This window comes from Orussus abietinus, unplaced genomic scaffold (assembly GCF_000612105.2).
Source record: "Orussus abietinus isolate OABI.00-Male unplaced genomic scaffold, Oabi_2.0 scaffold41, whole genome shotgun sequence".
NCBI classification, from domain to species: Eukaryota; Metazoa; Arthropoda; class Insecta; order Hymenoptera; family Orussidae; genus Orussus; species Orussus abietinus.
The window spans coordinates 2482-18647 of NW_019394496.1; the positions used below are offsets into that span (position 1 = coordinate 2482).

Below are 16166 nucleotides of genomic sequence, written 5' to 3' on the forward strand. Positions count from 1 at the left end.
GCGCGTTTTCCTTCCTTACGGCGCAAACGTTGGACGGCGGGTTTCCGCTCTTCAAAGAAACGGAACGCGAAACACCGGTCGTCGGGATCGATCGCTCGTCCTCGGAGGTAATTCCCCGGAGAGCGCGGGCATTACTGATGCATTTCTCGTTCTGCCTAGGTGGCCGAGGTGACACTCTTCTTCCGGGCAGTGGTTGGCAAACGGCCTCAAGATTCAGCTGGACATCATGCCCTGGTTCATCCTATTTCTCCTGCTGCTGGCCGTGATGGAGGCCTTCCCTCGGGAGGCCACCTGTTCCCGCCTTCCGGACATCTACTGGAACTCCACCAATCCAATGTGAGTCACGTCTACGCGTCGCCTCCTATACTCGGTCTCTCGCATCCCTTCCGTCTTATTACCGTCCGCGGCGTAGCAGATTTATGCCCCGACCTTTAGCATACCGGATCGCCGAGTCGGCGTGGGCCCTGCCAACCACCTGTACCTCGGCTCTCCCCTTCGTTCTCTTTCCTTTCCTCCGTCTCCCGATACTCCCGCGGCCGATCGGGCCCTCTCGCTCCCCCGCTCCTCCGTCTCCCTCGATCGGGTCTATCCGTCCCGCGCGGTCATTAAAACGAATTTTTACCCCCGAAAGAGCTACTCCCAGAGGAGCGAAGCTGCCAGGCTAAGGTAGGACCTCTTTCCCCACTTATTCGCCCTCGATAGCTTTCGATAGCGTTCGATATGGCCACTTTGAATGGAGTCTTGCCGCACCGTCGGGGTGACGGTTCGAACCGGTGGCGGCGCCGTTTAATCCCAAGATTGGGCCGGATGAGATAAATCATGCCCCCGGAGTTTGGCCGTTTCGTCCGCCGGTACCATCTCCTGGGGTTTCGCGCTCGGGAAGCGCTCCTTTCTCTTGGCAAACCTTTTCTTCCCGCGCCTCGGCTAATCCTTGGAATCGTCGGTGCGAATTTCCGCGACGAACTCCCTTTACGTCTCGCGGCTCGAGCGTTCCGAGCAGTCGGCGCGCGGAGTGCTCCACTTTTTGACTCCTCCGCTCGGATTCCCTCGTCCTGGTTCAGGTGCCCGTCCTTTAAGCAGGGGCTGTTTTGCCTCTCTTTTTGTCCGCCCGCGAAATCGTTGGCAAGGCCGCCGGTTAAAGTGTCGAAAAGCCTCGTACCAGGTAGGTACCTGTGCCAGGACGATTCGAAGTTTAAACGAAGAGGAATGCATCCTGTCGATTTTTACCGAATCGTTAGATGTCGCGGAGGGGATCGATAACGCCAGGACACGGGGGACGATAAGCGGCCCCGATAGGATATGGTAATCGGTTCTCCCTGCACGTTGGACAAAGCCGATAGAAGTCATAAGTCTAACGCCGTCGATATCCTCGTCCCGCGCGGACTCGCCGGTCTTAGGTCGACCCCTGCGGGCTTCCGCGGCGGAATACTCGCTCCTCTTATTTCCAGGGCCCCGGGCGATTTCGTCATACGTCCGTTGCAGGAGAAATATAGCGGGACCGAGGTATCGTCGCTATATTTCTTCCCGAAGCCCTGTTACGCCGGCCGATACGCCGCGGTTCCGCGTCCCCGGCGTGGCGCCCTTCTTTCTGAAACGCGCCGGTAAAAAGCGCCGCCGAGCGGGGAGCGGCGGCGAGGGTGACGGGGGAAAAAAGGGAGGAGGATAAATAAAAGGGAAGAAATTCGCCAGAATTGAAAGCGCAATGAAAAACGTCCGGCGTTCACGCCCCTGCCGACTCGGAGGTGTACGTGCTTAGCCTTGGGCATAGTCGAGAGAGGTCGGGCATTATAAATATACCGGGTGACCCGGTGCGGCTTGTCCGCGCGGTTTTCGAGTCGGACCCCGACCGCTCCCGAAGATCCCCAGGGTCGTCGAACGGCGATCGGCGGCCCTCCCGTTCTTTCCCTCCCGGAGCCCGGCAAAAAAAGCCCTTAATTTCCTCCAATCGCCTCGCCCTCCCCGGGCGCCTACGGCGCTCTCTTCGACTCTTCCTCGGTCCGCGCGGATCCGACCTCCTCGCCGGCGCGGCGGTGTTAGCTCCTTTCCTGTCGACGTTTGCGGGTTCTGCGACCGAGGGAAAGGAAACGTGGCGACGAGGTCGTTCACTCACGAAATTACTCCGGGGGAGCCGCCCTCTCGATGGCGCTGTGTCTCCGATTCGGGCGGGGGCGCACCTCTGGACTCGACTTTTCCCAAAGGCAGTCGGTCGCGAATCTGGGGGATGAGCGTCGTTGATGGGTCCAGTTAATTCCCATCCATACCGAGGTATACGCGAATGTGTAGGAATATATATGGATGTATACGGACGTATACATCGAAGCTAGATCGCAGATACCACGTGCACCTTGGTCCTTGACGAGAAGATTCCACTACCCTTAGATATATAAGTAGCATGGATCGATCCTTTGTAGTAAGGTTCAGGGTGTCCTTTTAATCAGGAATGTCGGTCTTCGGGTCGTCGCGAGTCGGCAATTTGATTTTGGGATTTAAGCGGAGATTTTCGAATTTTCCCTCGAGGAGGAACGACCGAGCTTATCCTCCGCCATCCTTGGCACCGCGAACTCCCTCGGCGCCGGTTTTGTTCGAGGAAATTGACTCTCCGCGGCGTATCGCGCACCTGTATATGTATATGCGAGGGAGCGAAGTATAAAGAAAGTACCTCCTACTATCCGATATGGGCATCCCTCCCCCGGCTCGTAGATACACCTGTGTCGGGTCGTGTACCTACACGCGACACCACGCAACGCTACGCACCTGTACCAGCGCTCTCGCACACGGACTCGCGCGCGATAGGCGTATCTACTCGGCAGGTATTCGCCGGGGAACGCATCGAGAGCGGTTTTATTCCTCGTAAACCGGGGGAAGATCGACTCTCTTTTCTCTGCCCGCGGACAGCCACCTACCTCGACCTACCCCACTTTTCCTGGCCGAGGTCGCGACAACCTTCGCCGCTTCCGCAGAGAAGCCTCTAAACCCGGGAATAGCTTCACCTGGTGGACGATCATTTCTTCAGGCTTGGGAGGAATTCCAAGGAAGATGAGAAATGCCGCCGATGTTCGTCGACCCTTGTATCGTTACTTCGGGGGGAGGTTGGGTGGCTGGGGGGATGCGACCCCCCACTGATCACAGATACCGATGATCGGCTCGCGAATGAAGTGCCGGTACGCGTCGAGGCTCGTTGACGAGGGCAATTAGAACAAGTTCGTTCAACCGAATCACACGAGTGGCTGCGGGGCTGAAATTGCGTCGCGGAGATGACGATCGCGGTCCTTGTCACTTTAGACGTCGGGCAGATGTTCCGACGGATTAGTTGGTGAACCGATGCGTGACTCGATAAGATCATCTCGCCGATTGCAGACTTGCGTTTTGGGATTAGAGTTGGACGTTCACCTGCTCCTAGTGGTGATAGCGCGAGTGGAGAATGCACCTTATAGGCAGTTTGGATTCATAACTGGGTTAATAATTAAATAATCATAAACATTAGTGATACCAGCACAAGGAGAGAATACTCCTAAAAGGCAGCTTGGATCCTTAACAGGATTAACAATTAAAAAATTAGGACTTCCGGAGCCAGGTGGCTCGAAAAGGGTTACCTCCATTTGCGGGCTTCTAAGAGCGATCCACCTCGGTCGCCGGTCGCCGCCCGACTGACATCCGAAAAACGCGCGGTAGACTAGGGCCCTCGGCTAGGCGCACACATGCGTACATGCATGGATGCACCTACACGCACGCACACGTCGATCGGTCGCGCGGCCTCGGGATGAAAGACGAATTCGGAAGATTCTCCATCGTTCGAGGTATACCGCGGCGTCGCTGTAAATTCGGATCGTACGTAAATTTTTATCGATGTCACATCCTTCAGATGCATATTTTACAATGCATTGAGAGTACAGAAATTCATAAATGTATAAATTGAATGTAAAATAATGTCTCGGTTTCTTGCCCTCTTAATTTCGATCGGGTGCCGTTTTAGGGCTTGAAATCCCGCCGAGATTATGGGTTATGTCTAAGAGGGTTTTCTCCGGCAGATCCGCGGGAAACTCGACGCGACAAACGTCCATCGCGATGCGGCGGAGAAAAGCCGAAGAAAAGAGAAACACTTGCGATCGCCCGCGGGCCGACCCGTGTATCATTACGCGCGGCCAGAAGTGACGGCGGCCACCATAAAACTTCGCTCTCCCGCGTATCCCCCCTTTTTTCCTCCCCTACTCGCGCGTCATCTTCCTTCTCCTTCTTATCCCCGAGTACGGGCATTTACGTCGTTGCCACTTAAAATTTTATTGCCCTCCGGGGCGATTTAACGTGTCGTGCGCGCGCGCGAGCAAGGGGAGATCGAAAGACGCATCCTAAGACGCGATGCAGGGGTGGCACATCGATTCGTTAATGCTCGTTGCATTAACGTGTATATTAGGCATACATTGGTGCATGACAGTGGGACTAACGAATCTATTGACTGAAATTAAGACGACACTCTACGGCGCCGTAAAATAATGTGTCGCACTTACAAGGTGACACTTGTGTCCGGCGATGTTTCATTTTATTTTTCTTTTTATATCCCACGGCTTGCTTTTGACCACTTTATTTTTTCCTCTCGTTCGAGTCGCGGGGGTTTGAATTTTATACGGGCAGTGATGATAGTTTCATCTGGCCGCGTTATTTCAATGAGCTTACGATATCGATAGCTGTCGAATCGGCGTGCGGTATCTCGTCCTCTGGACGGGACTTCCCGCCGACAAAATCGGCACTCTTCCTTTCCTGTCCTCGACAGCGAGGTTCTCTCTTCGTGAAACCGGCACTCTTCCTTTCCTGCCGTGTCGGCGAACTTTCCGCTGAAATCGGCACTCTTCTTTCCCTGCCACGTCGGCGAGTTTCGTGCCGAGCGGGCACTCTCTCGCGTTTACCGCGAGCCCCCCCCTTAATTGTCCTTCGTCCCGTTCCTTCGATTTTCGGCTCCCTAATTCAACCTTACACCCCCTGAGGGTGCTGTCAAGGTGTCGCGCGACGATTTTCCGTTAACATATCATTTTCATCTAGGACAACAAGGTTAAAAAGGCGGGGATGGTAACAGTTAAATGAGCTTTTCCACGCTTGTTCGTTTGCCGGATGAATTAATTCGATGTATCGGCAGATATTCTAAAATTGTGCACGCGTGTATCGGGGTAATTGAATATCGGCAATCGTTCTCAATCGCGATAAGGATCCGCTCGAAAATTAAGCCGGCACGAATGGCGGACAAAGCTTGGAGAATTTACGTCGGGACCATGCCGAGAGAGGGAGAACGAGCCTGGGACCGAGAGAGAAAAAATGTCCGGTATTTGTTTAACTGCACTCGCCAGTTTTCGCCAGCTTTTAACGCGATTAATAATTTATTTAAGTGCGGCCCCGCGTTAAAGCATAACTACCAGCAGAATCGGCCGAAATCAAAATGCGAAAAGCCGCCGACGGATTCGTCGCGGCTCTGCGGGGAGATTAAGCTTTACTTTGATTTTTTGCCGGCCTGCGTTCTGAACGATTTTCTGGCTGTTTTTTTTCCCTGCGACTGCCGAACATTTCCCTCCTAAAAACCGAGATTGACGATGGAAAGAGAATTTATCGTGGAAACCGGAGGCGCAGGGGCTCGTTTCGCGGCTCGCTTTGCTCGATTTGGAACACTCGCGGTTTTTCGGCTTATTCCTTACTTAAACCGCTCGCGCGAATGAAACTGCATGCAATGCATTTGCCTATTGGTGGCGGCAATAAGTTAGGCAATGAAATTCCTCTTGAAGAAAATTCTGGGATGGGGGTATATTTCGGTCCCAATCGTTTTTGTATTTTTTTTTCCAAGTAAAGCTTTTTTAGCCACACTTCCGCGAGTTCTCTGTTTGGAGATTAAAATGAAACGAAAAAATGAAACGTCGATTGGGGGGCAGTAGCGTCTCCCTCTCCTCATTAACTGTCAGTAGTGCAACGCTAGGGTGTTTCATATTTTCGTTTTACTTACAGCTACTACTACAAGTGCATCTAAATTGGTTTACTAGTGTGTTGTAAATAGGCGTCACATTTGTGGGTGAAATTATACTATCCTGGTAGTGTAGTGTTACGGTCGTGTCGAAAAAAAAAAAAGAAACAATTTTAGTTTATTTTAAAATCTTACCAATTTTTCTTTCTTCGAAAACGAGGAAGACGGAGAGAATTATTTTGAGGGTGGGGCCTCTCCGCGAGGTTGTTGGGACACCCTAGTCGAAAAATCGTCGCTGGGGAGGGAGGGAAATTCGGCGTGGAAACCGGAAACGAAGGGGTTTTGCGAAGGCCCCCTCGAATCCTCGGGGTAAGAAAGGGGTGAAGGAGAGACACGGGGTGACTCTTAGTCGAACGGGGGATTGGGATCTCTCACGGTCTGTTTTTCCACCTCCGGCATCGATTCGACGTAACCCAACCTGGCGACTCCATCGAATCGCATTATCTCGAATCGAGAGAGTACCTCGGAGCTGCTGGGAGCGAGCGCGAGTATCCTTACTTTTCCATAACACTTACTCTTGCTCCTATTTTTCCCTCCGGCCATCGAGCCGGAGCCACCTACGACCTTGCAGCCCGCCACCTACACGCTCCGGCTCTCCCTTTGTGCCTCCCTCCTTTGTTTCGCCGACTTTTCAATCCCTTTTCGCGCGGTTATGCCGTCTTCCTCCTTATCCAGCCCGCCCCTTTTCACTTAATTTCGAGCCGCGATGAAACAACCACGTTTCTTCGGTGGATGTTTCCGGGTCCCTGGATCGAAGCGGAAATTTGAATGCCAGGAATTAAAGGCACTTCGGAGATATTGGACCGGAAGATCTGGACATTTAGACTTCTTTTGTCTGGAAATTCGTCGCCTCGTCATTTTTCGGAGCCGGCTGACCAACGAGTTCCGTTTTCACTCATCTCGATGACGAGCAGTGCTTTAAATATGTCACTACCTATGCTCGTGGAAACGTATAAGTGATACGTCCAAGGGATGCACTTTCTTCGCACACCCCGCAACTTGGAGGACACTGACCTCCATTTTTCACGTACGATTTAGAGTCTCCTCCACGCTCGCCCATGATTTGGATACGTTCCACGTATGAGGAGTATGTTCGCGAATTCCTACCGGGTGTCTCCGAAATCACCGGTCACCCTCTCGACGATTCGGGCTGGTTCGGGATGACCGTCACGGACTCGCTATTTGCTTCGTTACGGGAATTCCAGGGTAATCGAAAGGTACTTCCTGCGAGTACCGGTCAGGGTATTCTCCGTTATAGGTCCACGAAGCCTCTCCGAGATGATGCATCGAGATGCTGGTTCAGCGAGACGGGGATTAAACCGGTCCCCGTGGTTTAAGGCTTTGTCCTCGAATTTTTGTCTCTTCGATTTTCCCGAATCACGGGAGTCACCGGGAAATTCCTGAAAATGACGATTCCAATGCGGCGACTACAGGGGTGGAGGAAAAATGGATCGAAAGATGGAATGTATCGAGCACCCGGTGGACCGGGGAAGTACCCTCTCGCGGGAGATAGATTGAGCTCTCAAACAGGCGTTTATTGATATTTATGTGTCAAGTTTTCCGCGACCGGCCGGCCAATACCAGTCGGCGATCCTCGAGCCAACCCCCCGCGAAACTTTCCGCAGATATTTTTCCCGGGACACGGAGCGGAGGGGGTGGAAAAAGAATTTCCAAAACCGGAGAAAAGTTACGCCGCGCGTTCATCACCGATCTGTTCGCTGCCATCAAATTTCGGCCAACGTCGAGTGGAAATTTATCAGCCAGCTGATTCCGCTCGGGTGCGACTTCGACGGAACTTTTTAAACACTTGTCCTTCGCTTAAACATACATAAGTATATGCGTGAATACCCCATTTTTGAAGACAACAATTTTAAATTATTTTTATTTTTCTTAAAAAATCTGGGAAAAGGCAGATCGTTTTACAGGCTTCCCGGCGATTAAGCGCGATAACTTCCGTCGGCTCTTGGGGGGATATTACGTCCTAGTTCCCAGCATCCCGGGGAAGGTGCATCTCATCGACGGGCACGCACGTGGTCGTTCCGTTTTCTCTTACCCTCGCGTCTCTCCCTACACCCGGTTTCACACGAGGTAAGTTAGGCCGCGCTCGCGAGGACCCGATGAGATTAAGGTACAAGCCTTCTGCCGACTATAAATTATATCCCTCCGCTCGCCAAGGCGAGGCGTATATGCACCGAGGACGCAGGGTGGTGTCCCTGGTAAGGACATTAATATTCTTAAATGTCCTTAATGCGTCCGCTCCGTAGCATCGCGTACGAATGTTGCGCCGCGTGCGTCAGCACTCCGGATCGTAAAATGTGGAATTATCCCTCGCTTGCAGAAACAGTCGTCTCGGCAGAGAGATACGGAGGGAAGAATAACGAATGACTTCGGGGATTCGAAATCTTACGAGTAACCGCTCCTCTCTACGGTCCTCCTCTCCCGGCACTTTTAACTTCGGGGCCATTAAACGCGGCGAGAACGCCGCCGGAATTCAGGGAAATAATCGATCAAACCGCCTCTCGAGAAGGCGATCCTTTATTTCGCGGCGCGAGAGAGACTCTTCTCCTTTTCGGCGACCCGGAGCCCGCTATTACGAAATCCCGTTTATATAACACCACCTCGAGCCACTTCCCCAAGGATTAATCCCATCGCTCATCGAATTTTAAGGTGTAACGGCGTATCAATTTTCGATAATCAATTTTTATCCAAACTCCGACGTAACCTAGTACTCTCGTCTCATCCAGTCCACCCGACACCTTGGAAGTCAACGAATCAGGAAAGGCGCCTCCCGGGGAAGGGCGCGTTACCGCCGGGATCCGCTTTTTAGCGCTGACGCAGCTGCAACTTGCGGGCCCCTTTTAATCGCGGTTCTACATTACGTCCGGGTCAATTACCAGGGTGGGCAACCGCTCATAAAACGCGCGCCGGTCAATCGATATATTCGCCCACCTGTGTACATATTTCTCGGTTTCGCGAAGTCCGAGGTGTTGGCGTGCTCGAGGTGCCACCGCTTTTTATTCGCGTCATCGAGGGTTGTACCGACTCTCCCTATCTTTCCGTGTGCCTATCAAATTCAATGCGTCCGGACGCTTCGGTGGCGGGGACACTTCGCGAAGTGTGCGCGAAATGGCCGCAGGGGGTGTAACGACGTTCGCACGTGCGTAATTTCGTGCGTGCGAGTACAATTCCACGGGCAGTTCGTGCATGTCGTTGTGCGGGGTGCACGCATAGCACGCACCGCACACATAACACGTACCGCGTGCAGTACATGTACCTCACGTAGTACACGTACCACACACACCGCTCTGAACACCGAGCATTGCGATCCACTAAACCTTCCTCCGCGTGTGTACACGGTGGTTTTATTCGCGCTTAAGTTGCACAACGGACGCACCTGTTAAGTGGCTCATTAAGTCCGCGATTACGGGGATGCATCCTGCAGGTGGAGCCGCCTGCCATTAGAGCGAACGCATTGCGGCTGTCCGTCTCCATCTCGAGGCTTCGCCCGCGGGGAGAAATGCGTGCGCCAAGCCCTGGAAAAAGGCCCCCAGGGGAAAAAGCCGAAACACCCCGTGCTAATTGGGCCACCGTGCGAAATCCACGCGCGACGTAATTATCTCCAACCCCCGCGAAATACTTAACGCGAAGTGCGGTGGGGCCCGCGTGGAAAGTACTGATTAAGGGCTGGGAAGCAGGAATTGGACCCGGGGAGAGATGGGATAGGGAGGGTAAAGGGTTGTCTCGCTTGACGATTTAGGGATAAGTGACGCGGTGCCGATCCGTCTGATGAAGGGTCCTGTTGAAAGGCGCTGTTCACCGAGATCGGTGCGTGACCAATTTTTGTTAACAATCTAGGGCTGGTTTCGCTTCCTTCCCGTATTCGAACATGCCTAAATTCCTGCGTTTTATTGAATTTAAGTAGGTAATAGGTTCTCAGTCTCGTCCAAAAAATATTTTCCAATAGGTCCGACGAGTTAGTCGTGGGCTCGTAGGTGTGCCGAAATGCGTCGAGAATGAAAGAGGGGGCCGAAATCCGCGGTCGGCTTCCGGTACGTTTTCGGGGGTGGAAGCCGCGGCCTTTGTGATTTGGCGCATCGAATGGTTTCGAGTGGAACGTGGTTCTTGACGGTGCGTGCGTCCCGCGTAACGAAGAGGGTGGGACGATGCGTCGGTGGAAAAAGGACAGGAGGGTAGTGGTCCCGGCCGGAGGGGTAGGCAGATGCAACGTATCGTGGCGTAAACTGATTACCCACACCGTGACGTCGCCCGATGCTTGGGTTATAAAGTACAGCTGACGCTACGTATAATGTATTCTTCTCGCTCCCGCCTCCCTCGTCCCCACGCGCTGTCCCTCTCGCCCGGTTTCGCCCGCTCTGCCGTGCTCTCATCAACTCTTCTTACCCTCTCCCGTCTTCTCTCGAACACGCACGGGCTCTTACGTCGTGCCACCCCCTGACTCGACGAGTATTCTACGTCCAAAGAATACATCAGAGCCCGTGGATAGGCCTCCCGTGTATTCTACGTCTCGCATTCTACGTCCGAAGAATACATCAGGGTCCGTGGATGAACCTTTCACGACGAGCCGCTCCCTGATGACACCCATTGGATCATTCGCTAGGGTTTCATCCGACCATCTCCCTGATTGCGAACTCCCTCTAGCGCGACCCCGTTAATCGTCCTCGGACATAATTAAGTCGGAATTAATTTCTACGGGGTTTCTAATCGCATATACACCCGCGAAAGTGAATCGGAGACGGCGAAGAGGATGAAATTGAAGCCGTTCGGTATTTTTCAGCCAGCTCGAAATCCTGACATAGATTGGTTTCAATTCCTTGACTTTGTTTTTGTTTTTGTGGGGGTACCAGCTCAGCGTACTGAAAATCGGACACGCGGGTACGCGAGCGTCACAAAAATTAGACGCGTGGTAACGTCAATGAGACGATTACGCCACGTAATTGTACGAGCAAAGTTAGTATTTCGGTTTCGCTCAGTAGATCGAATCCTCGAATCTTTTTCCAAGTTACACCTTTATTCGGGATCATGGCATGTCGAGATATTTTGGGAGCATCGTTTGCGTACGTTTCTCAATGGCTTAGAAATCGATTACCGTAAACCTTGGGCGTATAGATGGGACGTCTATTGATACGAAGACCAATGTCCTGTTCCTGCGCCCGGTATACACGGCGGAACGGTGGATGCACCGACATCCACCGTGTGTCCACTCCACTGGCGGTACACATTTCTCTCGATATTCTCGAACTATAGAATCGCGAACGAGTTTCGACAGAAGCTCTTCCGGTGCGTTATCGTGGCATCGGGAGCACATCTCGGTCTCGATCCCGGAGGGGCCTCGGAAAAGCTCGGTCTCTCGGTGCCTTTTTTTCCCTCCACTTTTCGTTATACCTACAGGTTGCCGATTTTCCTCGTACCGGTCCTGAATCGAACGGACCCGATGGGCTTCCGGCCTGGACACGGTGGAGCGTCTGAGCAGTATTTTTCCTGCGGCAAATATACCTTCGGATGCAGCGGATAATACATTTTGGATGGACGGAACGGTTATTGGGATCCCCGAACCTCGAAATCCCATGCATACCCACGAGCCGTGCTCCAGGCTCCTCCGGGACCCCCTCTCCGTTATCGTGATATCGATACGACCCTTTTCATAACGATCGTTAGACATACCGAGCATAGTTTCTCGCACGCGTTTTCATTCCTCCAGATTCAATTACGAAGTACCCTGTAAAAAAAAAAAAAAATACAGAAACAAAAAAAACAAAACAGAGCTAATAAATTCCTGAAACATGAGCTGGAATTTTTATCCACATCCGGTAACCTGGTTCAATAAATTTCCGATAAAACGTAATTACCGAGTCGTATCGTATAGAATTGGTAACGATGGTATATTTTCGTCTGCTAAAGGTGTGTATGAAAAATTCACAATCATTTTCATCGGTGTGCGATCTTTTCTCCGTGGTCGAACGAATGAAACGTAATCGGAGCAGATTTATCATCGAGAATTCTAAAATCTCAGCTCGCGAGGTCACCTGAAACGGAAGCACAGGTTGTCGATTTATCTGCCGGCAATTTCGAGGGGGTTAAGGTGGGCAGTTTTCTCGGCATCTACTTTGGCCAGGGAAAATAAACTGGCCGGTAAATAAGAGATTTTTGAACCTTGGAAGGCGTCGGAGTTGGACCACCTAAGTGGAGATGCATTCCAGGGGGATGGGTCGGTCAGCCAGCGAGTACTTTATGGGGTGGCTTGGCCGTCGGGGATGAATGCCGGGACTCGGCCAATGGCGAATCTCGTTCAGGACGGGAGCGGTCCGCGTTATGGTCCCCGGTTTCGGGGAGCCGATCGCGGTCGTCCGTTTTCATTCGACGTCGCGAGTCTCCTCGCCGGAGTGCGATCCGCCGGCCGGCCTCCATTGTCGGGGGATTACACGGGGATTTCGCCGGGAAATTGATACCCCGTTTGTGCGGGACCCGGTGTCAGGAGGCCGCCTTTATCGATGGAAGGTCGCGAGAGCCCAACCCCTGTCGGCCGTGGCGGTGCGCCGCGCCGACTGATGCGCTTCCCGTTCGCGTCCGATCGCACTAATTGCGCGGCCGCGACGGGGCGGCGGGAACCGGGACGCGGAAACGGGCCTGCGGACCCGGGGATTCTAACGCGTCGTTGTACGCCTATTCGACCATGATTGCCGCACCGGCTTAGGCCGGAGTCCACGGCGGGTCGAGCGCGTCGGGGGTCGCACCGAGCGCGGCGCGGCGACGCGTCTAGATTGGGGACTCATTCATACCGAAACTGACACACGTGGGAAGACGCAGTTTAAATTTTCCCGTGAAAAGTTTTTCCCGTTAATTCCTGTAGTTGTCACGCAATTATTTCATACGATTAATGTAATGATTTAAGGTAATTTAATGTTATCGAGGGTTACGAGATGGCAATTTTTCTCGGTGGAGGAGAGGCGAAAGATCCCTGGTTTGTTGTAAAGCCGAAGAAAATCCTGAATGCAGCCTCTGGCTGGACCACCCTGTCCGCGGTGGATGTATAAGTTCCTTTATCGGGTTAAACGGCAGTGTTACTTCGCGAAATGAAATAAAGGCGACATTCATACTCGGCTTGGTCCTCGACGGCTCTCTCTCTTTCTCTCTCGCTGCTCTGGATTCAGGGGGTTGAGTAATGAGTCTAGAGCGATCCGTCCCTCTGCCGCCGCCGTCCACGCTCGAACCCTTCCCCGGCTTGCTGTAGTTCTCTCGCTTCCCCGTGGCGGGATCTCTGTCTACGACTGAGACTAATACAATTTTGTCGACCAGTCGAGCCTCGGTTGCTTGCGTTTAAACGGCCGTTCTTTGCCGCTTGGGAAAATCTAAGATAGACTTCGGCTTGACTCGACATCCGGCCGGAAAAACCTTCCGAGGTGCGGGAAAAGTGGCGGAAGTTTGGTAGTAGTATGTCCGATTTTTGTATCTGAATATGAACACCGTATATCATGCCGATCGATAAAATTTGTAGGGCGATTGGAGTTCACGGAAACATCACTTGCTGCGCGCTTCCGAAAATTAATTAGCCTCGCAGCCGACGAGGCTCAACCAACCCGAGGACAGTCGAACGGCCATCCCGATCTAATCGATAAACTATCATTTTAATCTGTGTTGTGAATGCATTTTAATGACGACTTTGCATGATTTTAACGCAGGTCCGAGCGAATGGACGCATGACAATAGAAATTTCTAGGTAGTATTGGGTCCTAAGGGATTCAATTTCAGCAGGATGTTCCAGTATTTGGCGCACCTATCCAATCGCCTGGCCAGTTCTGAAGTGGCCGTTGGTCTTGTTCCGAAGATTAACAATTGTCCCGGCGTTTCTCGTCTACTTGAGGGTCCTATAATCCTTTGCTCTTGCTCCCTCCAGACTATCTCGGGGGACAGCTAAGTGATCCATGAGTTCTATGGGTTCAACCTTTAGTCCTATGCTTCCTCGTCTCAGCTTTCCGTTCATTTGTTTTTTGACAATCCTGTATTATTTAACATAGTCGGTAGAAAAAAAGATCGCAAATATGCATGAGCAAAATCGTGGTTTTTCCCGATCGAATTTTATTCATCTCATCTTTTCCTTTCAATTCAGATAAATTCTGCTCTCAGTGGTTTGTTTCGCGTGAAACGGAAAATTAAAAATAGCACAAGGTATTAAAAAAAATTGTTCGGTAGTTTGAAATTTAGGAAATGGAAAGAATTGTAACATGGATATTGAAAGGATGTTGATGGGATTTAAAATTGGAGCCGCAAGAGAATTATTGCAGAAATAGCGTCGAGCTCTATTTCTATAGTGCTTATTTCTCGGTTAGTGTAAAACTGTTATACGGTGATTTAATTAATGAACCGCCTTGCCCCTCGATGCAAACGCGATCGCACCAAGCAGCTGCAATTTCCTGGCTCAATTTGTACCACATCCTTCTCTCCGAGCGCGTTCGAGCGCTCTTGGCGATCGTTTTTTGCGCATTCTTTCCTCCACTTTCATCAGGGCATAAGTCTGCCCGTTGAAAACTCATTTTCCTGTTTCCACTTACGTACACAGCCGGGCGGCGGGATCGCGCTCGGCTTTGCATGCGTGTAAGATAAACGAGGGAGGACGAGGCGTCGCGGCATAATCAAGACGAGCAACAAGACCCTCGAAAAACCTTGGCCGAGCCGCCGAAGGAACAGCATCATTATCTTAAATACGTATTAATGATTGGCGGCAACCTCTCCGTTAACTCGGCGCGATATACAAGGTGTGCGCCCCGATGGCTTTCGAGGCTTCGCCGTGTAGACCGTGATTTATTTTGAATTAATAAGCCGCGTCCGGCTGACTTGTTGCTCCGAAAGTCGGCGCGGACGGTGCCCCCGAGGAGGCGAGATCAATGGCAACGCGCCGTGTCTTCTTGAATTATTACACCCTGAATTTTTAATCCGGGGGGTTTTTGCTTTCGAACTAACATACCGCAGGTGCGGACGAAGAGATCGGTGCAACGAAACGGGGGATCGATCAAGATTTGCCGAAAATTTTAACCGGCGAAGGTTACTTCTAATCGCGCCGCCCTTGCCGAGTCGGCTCCTGTCTAACCTAATTTTCCACCCTCTTCTGAGAGAGACGGGTGCATACGCGCGCGTTAAGAGGTTATGGCACGTACCCGCGTCCGCAATATTCGTCAAGTGTCCGTACGTGATGAACGCATCACTGCCTATGCAAAAAAGCATCCTCGTTCGAAGCTACGTTAATTAACGCGTCGACCCCGCGACGCTTCCGCTCTTCGCCTTGACTATGCGCGTAGACCACCTTCACAATGGCGACTGCGTTAACTATTTAAGATTCTTTACATTTTATATATTAGTGCTTTTGTAGCTCGATACGGCCCTTTTGTTTTTTAATATTTATTTAAAAATGTTCTCACCCTTTTCTGTCTCTCATTCGACTTGGCGACATTGCATAACAAGATCTGGTCTTATTAGATACCTACTTTAGATATTTTCCATGACTTCAACGTACGTTTTCTTAGGTCGACCTTTTATATATCAAACGGAAGGGTTTAGTCGGAACGACAAAATAGTAACGATGAAGTACAGTAGGGGTAGTGTTAATTGTTCGGAATACTGCTATCGATTTCCCTTCGACGGCACTGCACTCGAGCTCCACTCTGTAGTTTCTTTCTCGGGAGCGTTTCGCCCTTTCTGCTTTCATTTCAGCTTGGTAATTTTGCGTGCGCGGAATAGCTGATGTTGCTGGCTCTTTTATTCCTTTTCCGAATATTTTCTCGCTCATTTATAGCCGGAACGTGGTTCCCCGGCCTTTTATTTAACGGGAGGAATAGTTTAAATACCTTAACAATATAGGTCGGCGCAGTAGTTCTTATTTTTCATCCAACAACGATATGCCGTACCAGAACGTGTGCGAGGTTAATTATTATTGGTACTTCCCGACAACGGGGTGCAACAGCAACAGTATTAACCATCCAGGATATTACCGAGGATTCCATTTCATCGTTACTGCACCGTAACTGCAGTCTCCGACGCGTTCTTTTTTTCGGGAACATTTCGCCCCTTCCGCGTTTCTTCCCGAATATTACCTCCGTGCGGCGAATAGGGAATTCCTAGAGAACTTGGACATTTTACGTTCCTTTCATTACTTTAT

The 16166-nt window shown here is 51.5% G+C and overlaps 1 protein-coding gene across 1 annotated transcript in view; it reads left to right on the top strand.

Annotated features, from left to right (window-relative positions):
• Positions 1-264: 264 nt before the first annotated feature.
• LOC105699938 (ephrin-B2) overlaps positions 265-16166 on the top strand; it is a 755377-nt gene continuing 739475 nt past the window's right edge. The window contains exon 1 of the mRNA XM_023432519.1: positions 265-336. Coding sequence (XP_023288287.1) covers positions 266-336 — 71 coding nt within the window. The 5' untranslated portion in view covers position 265. The remainder of the gene's footprint in view (positions 337-16166) is intronic.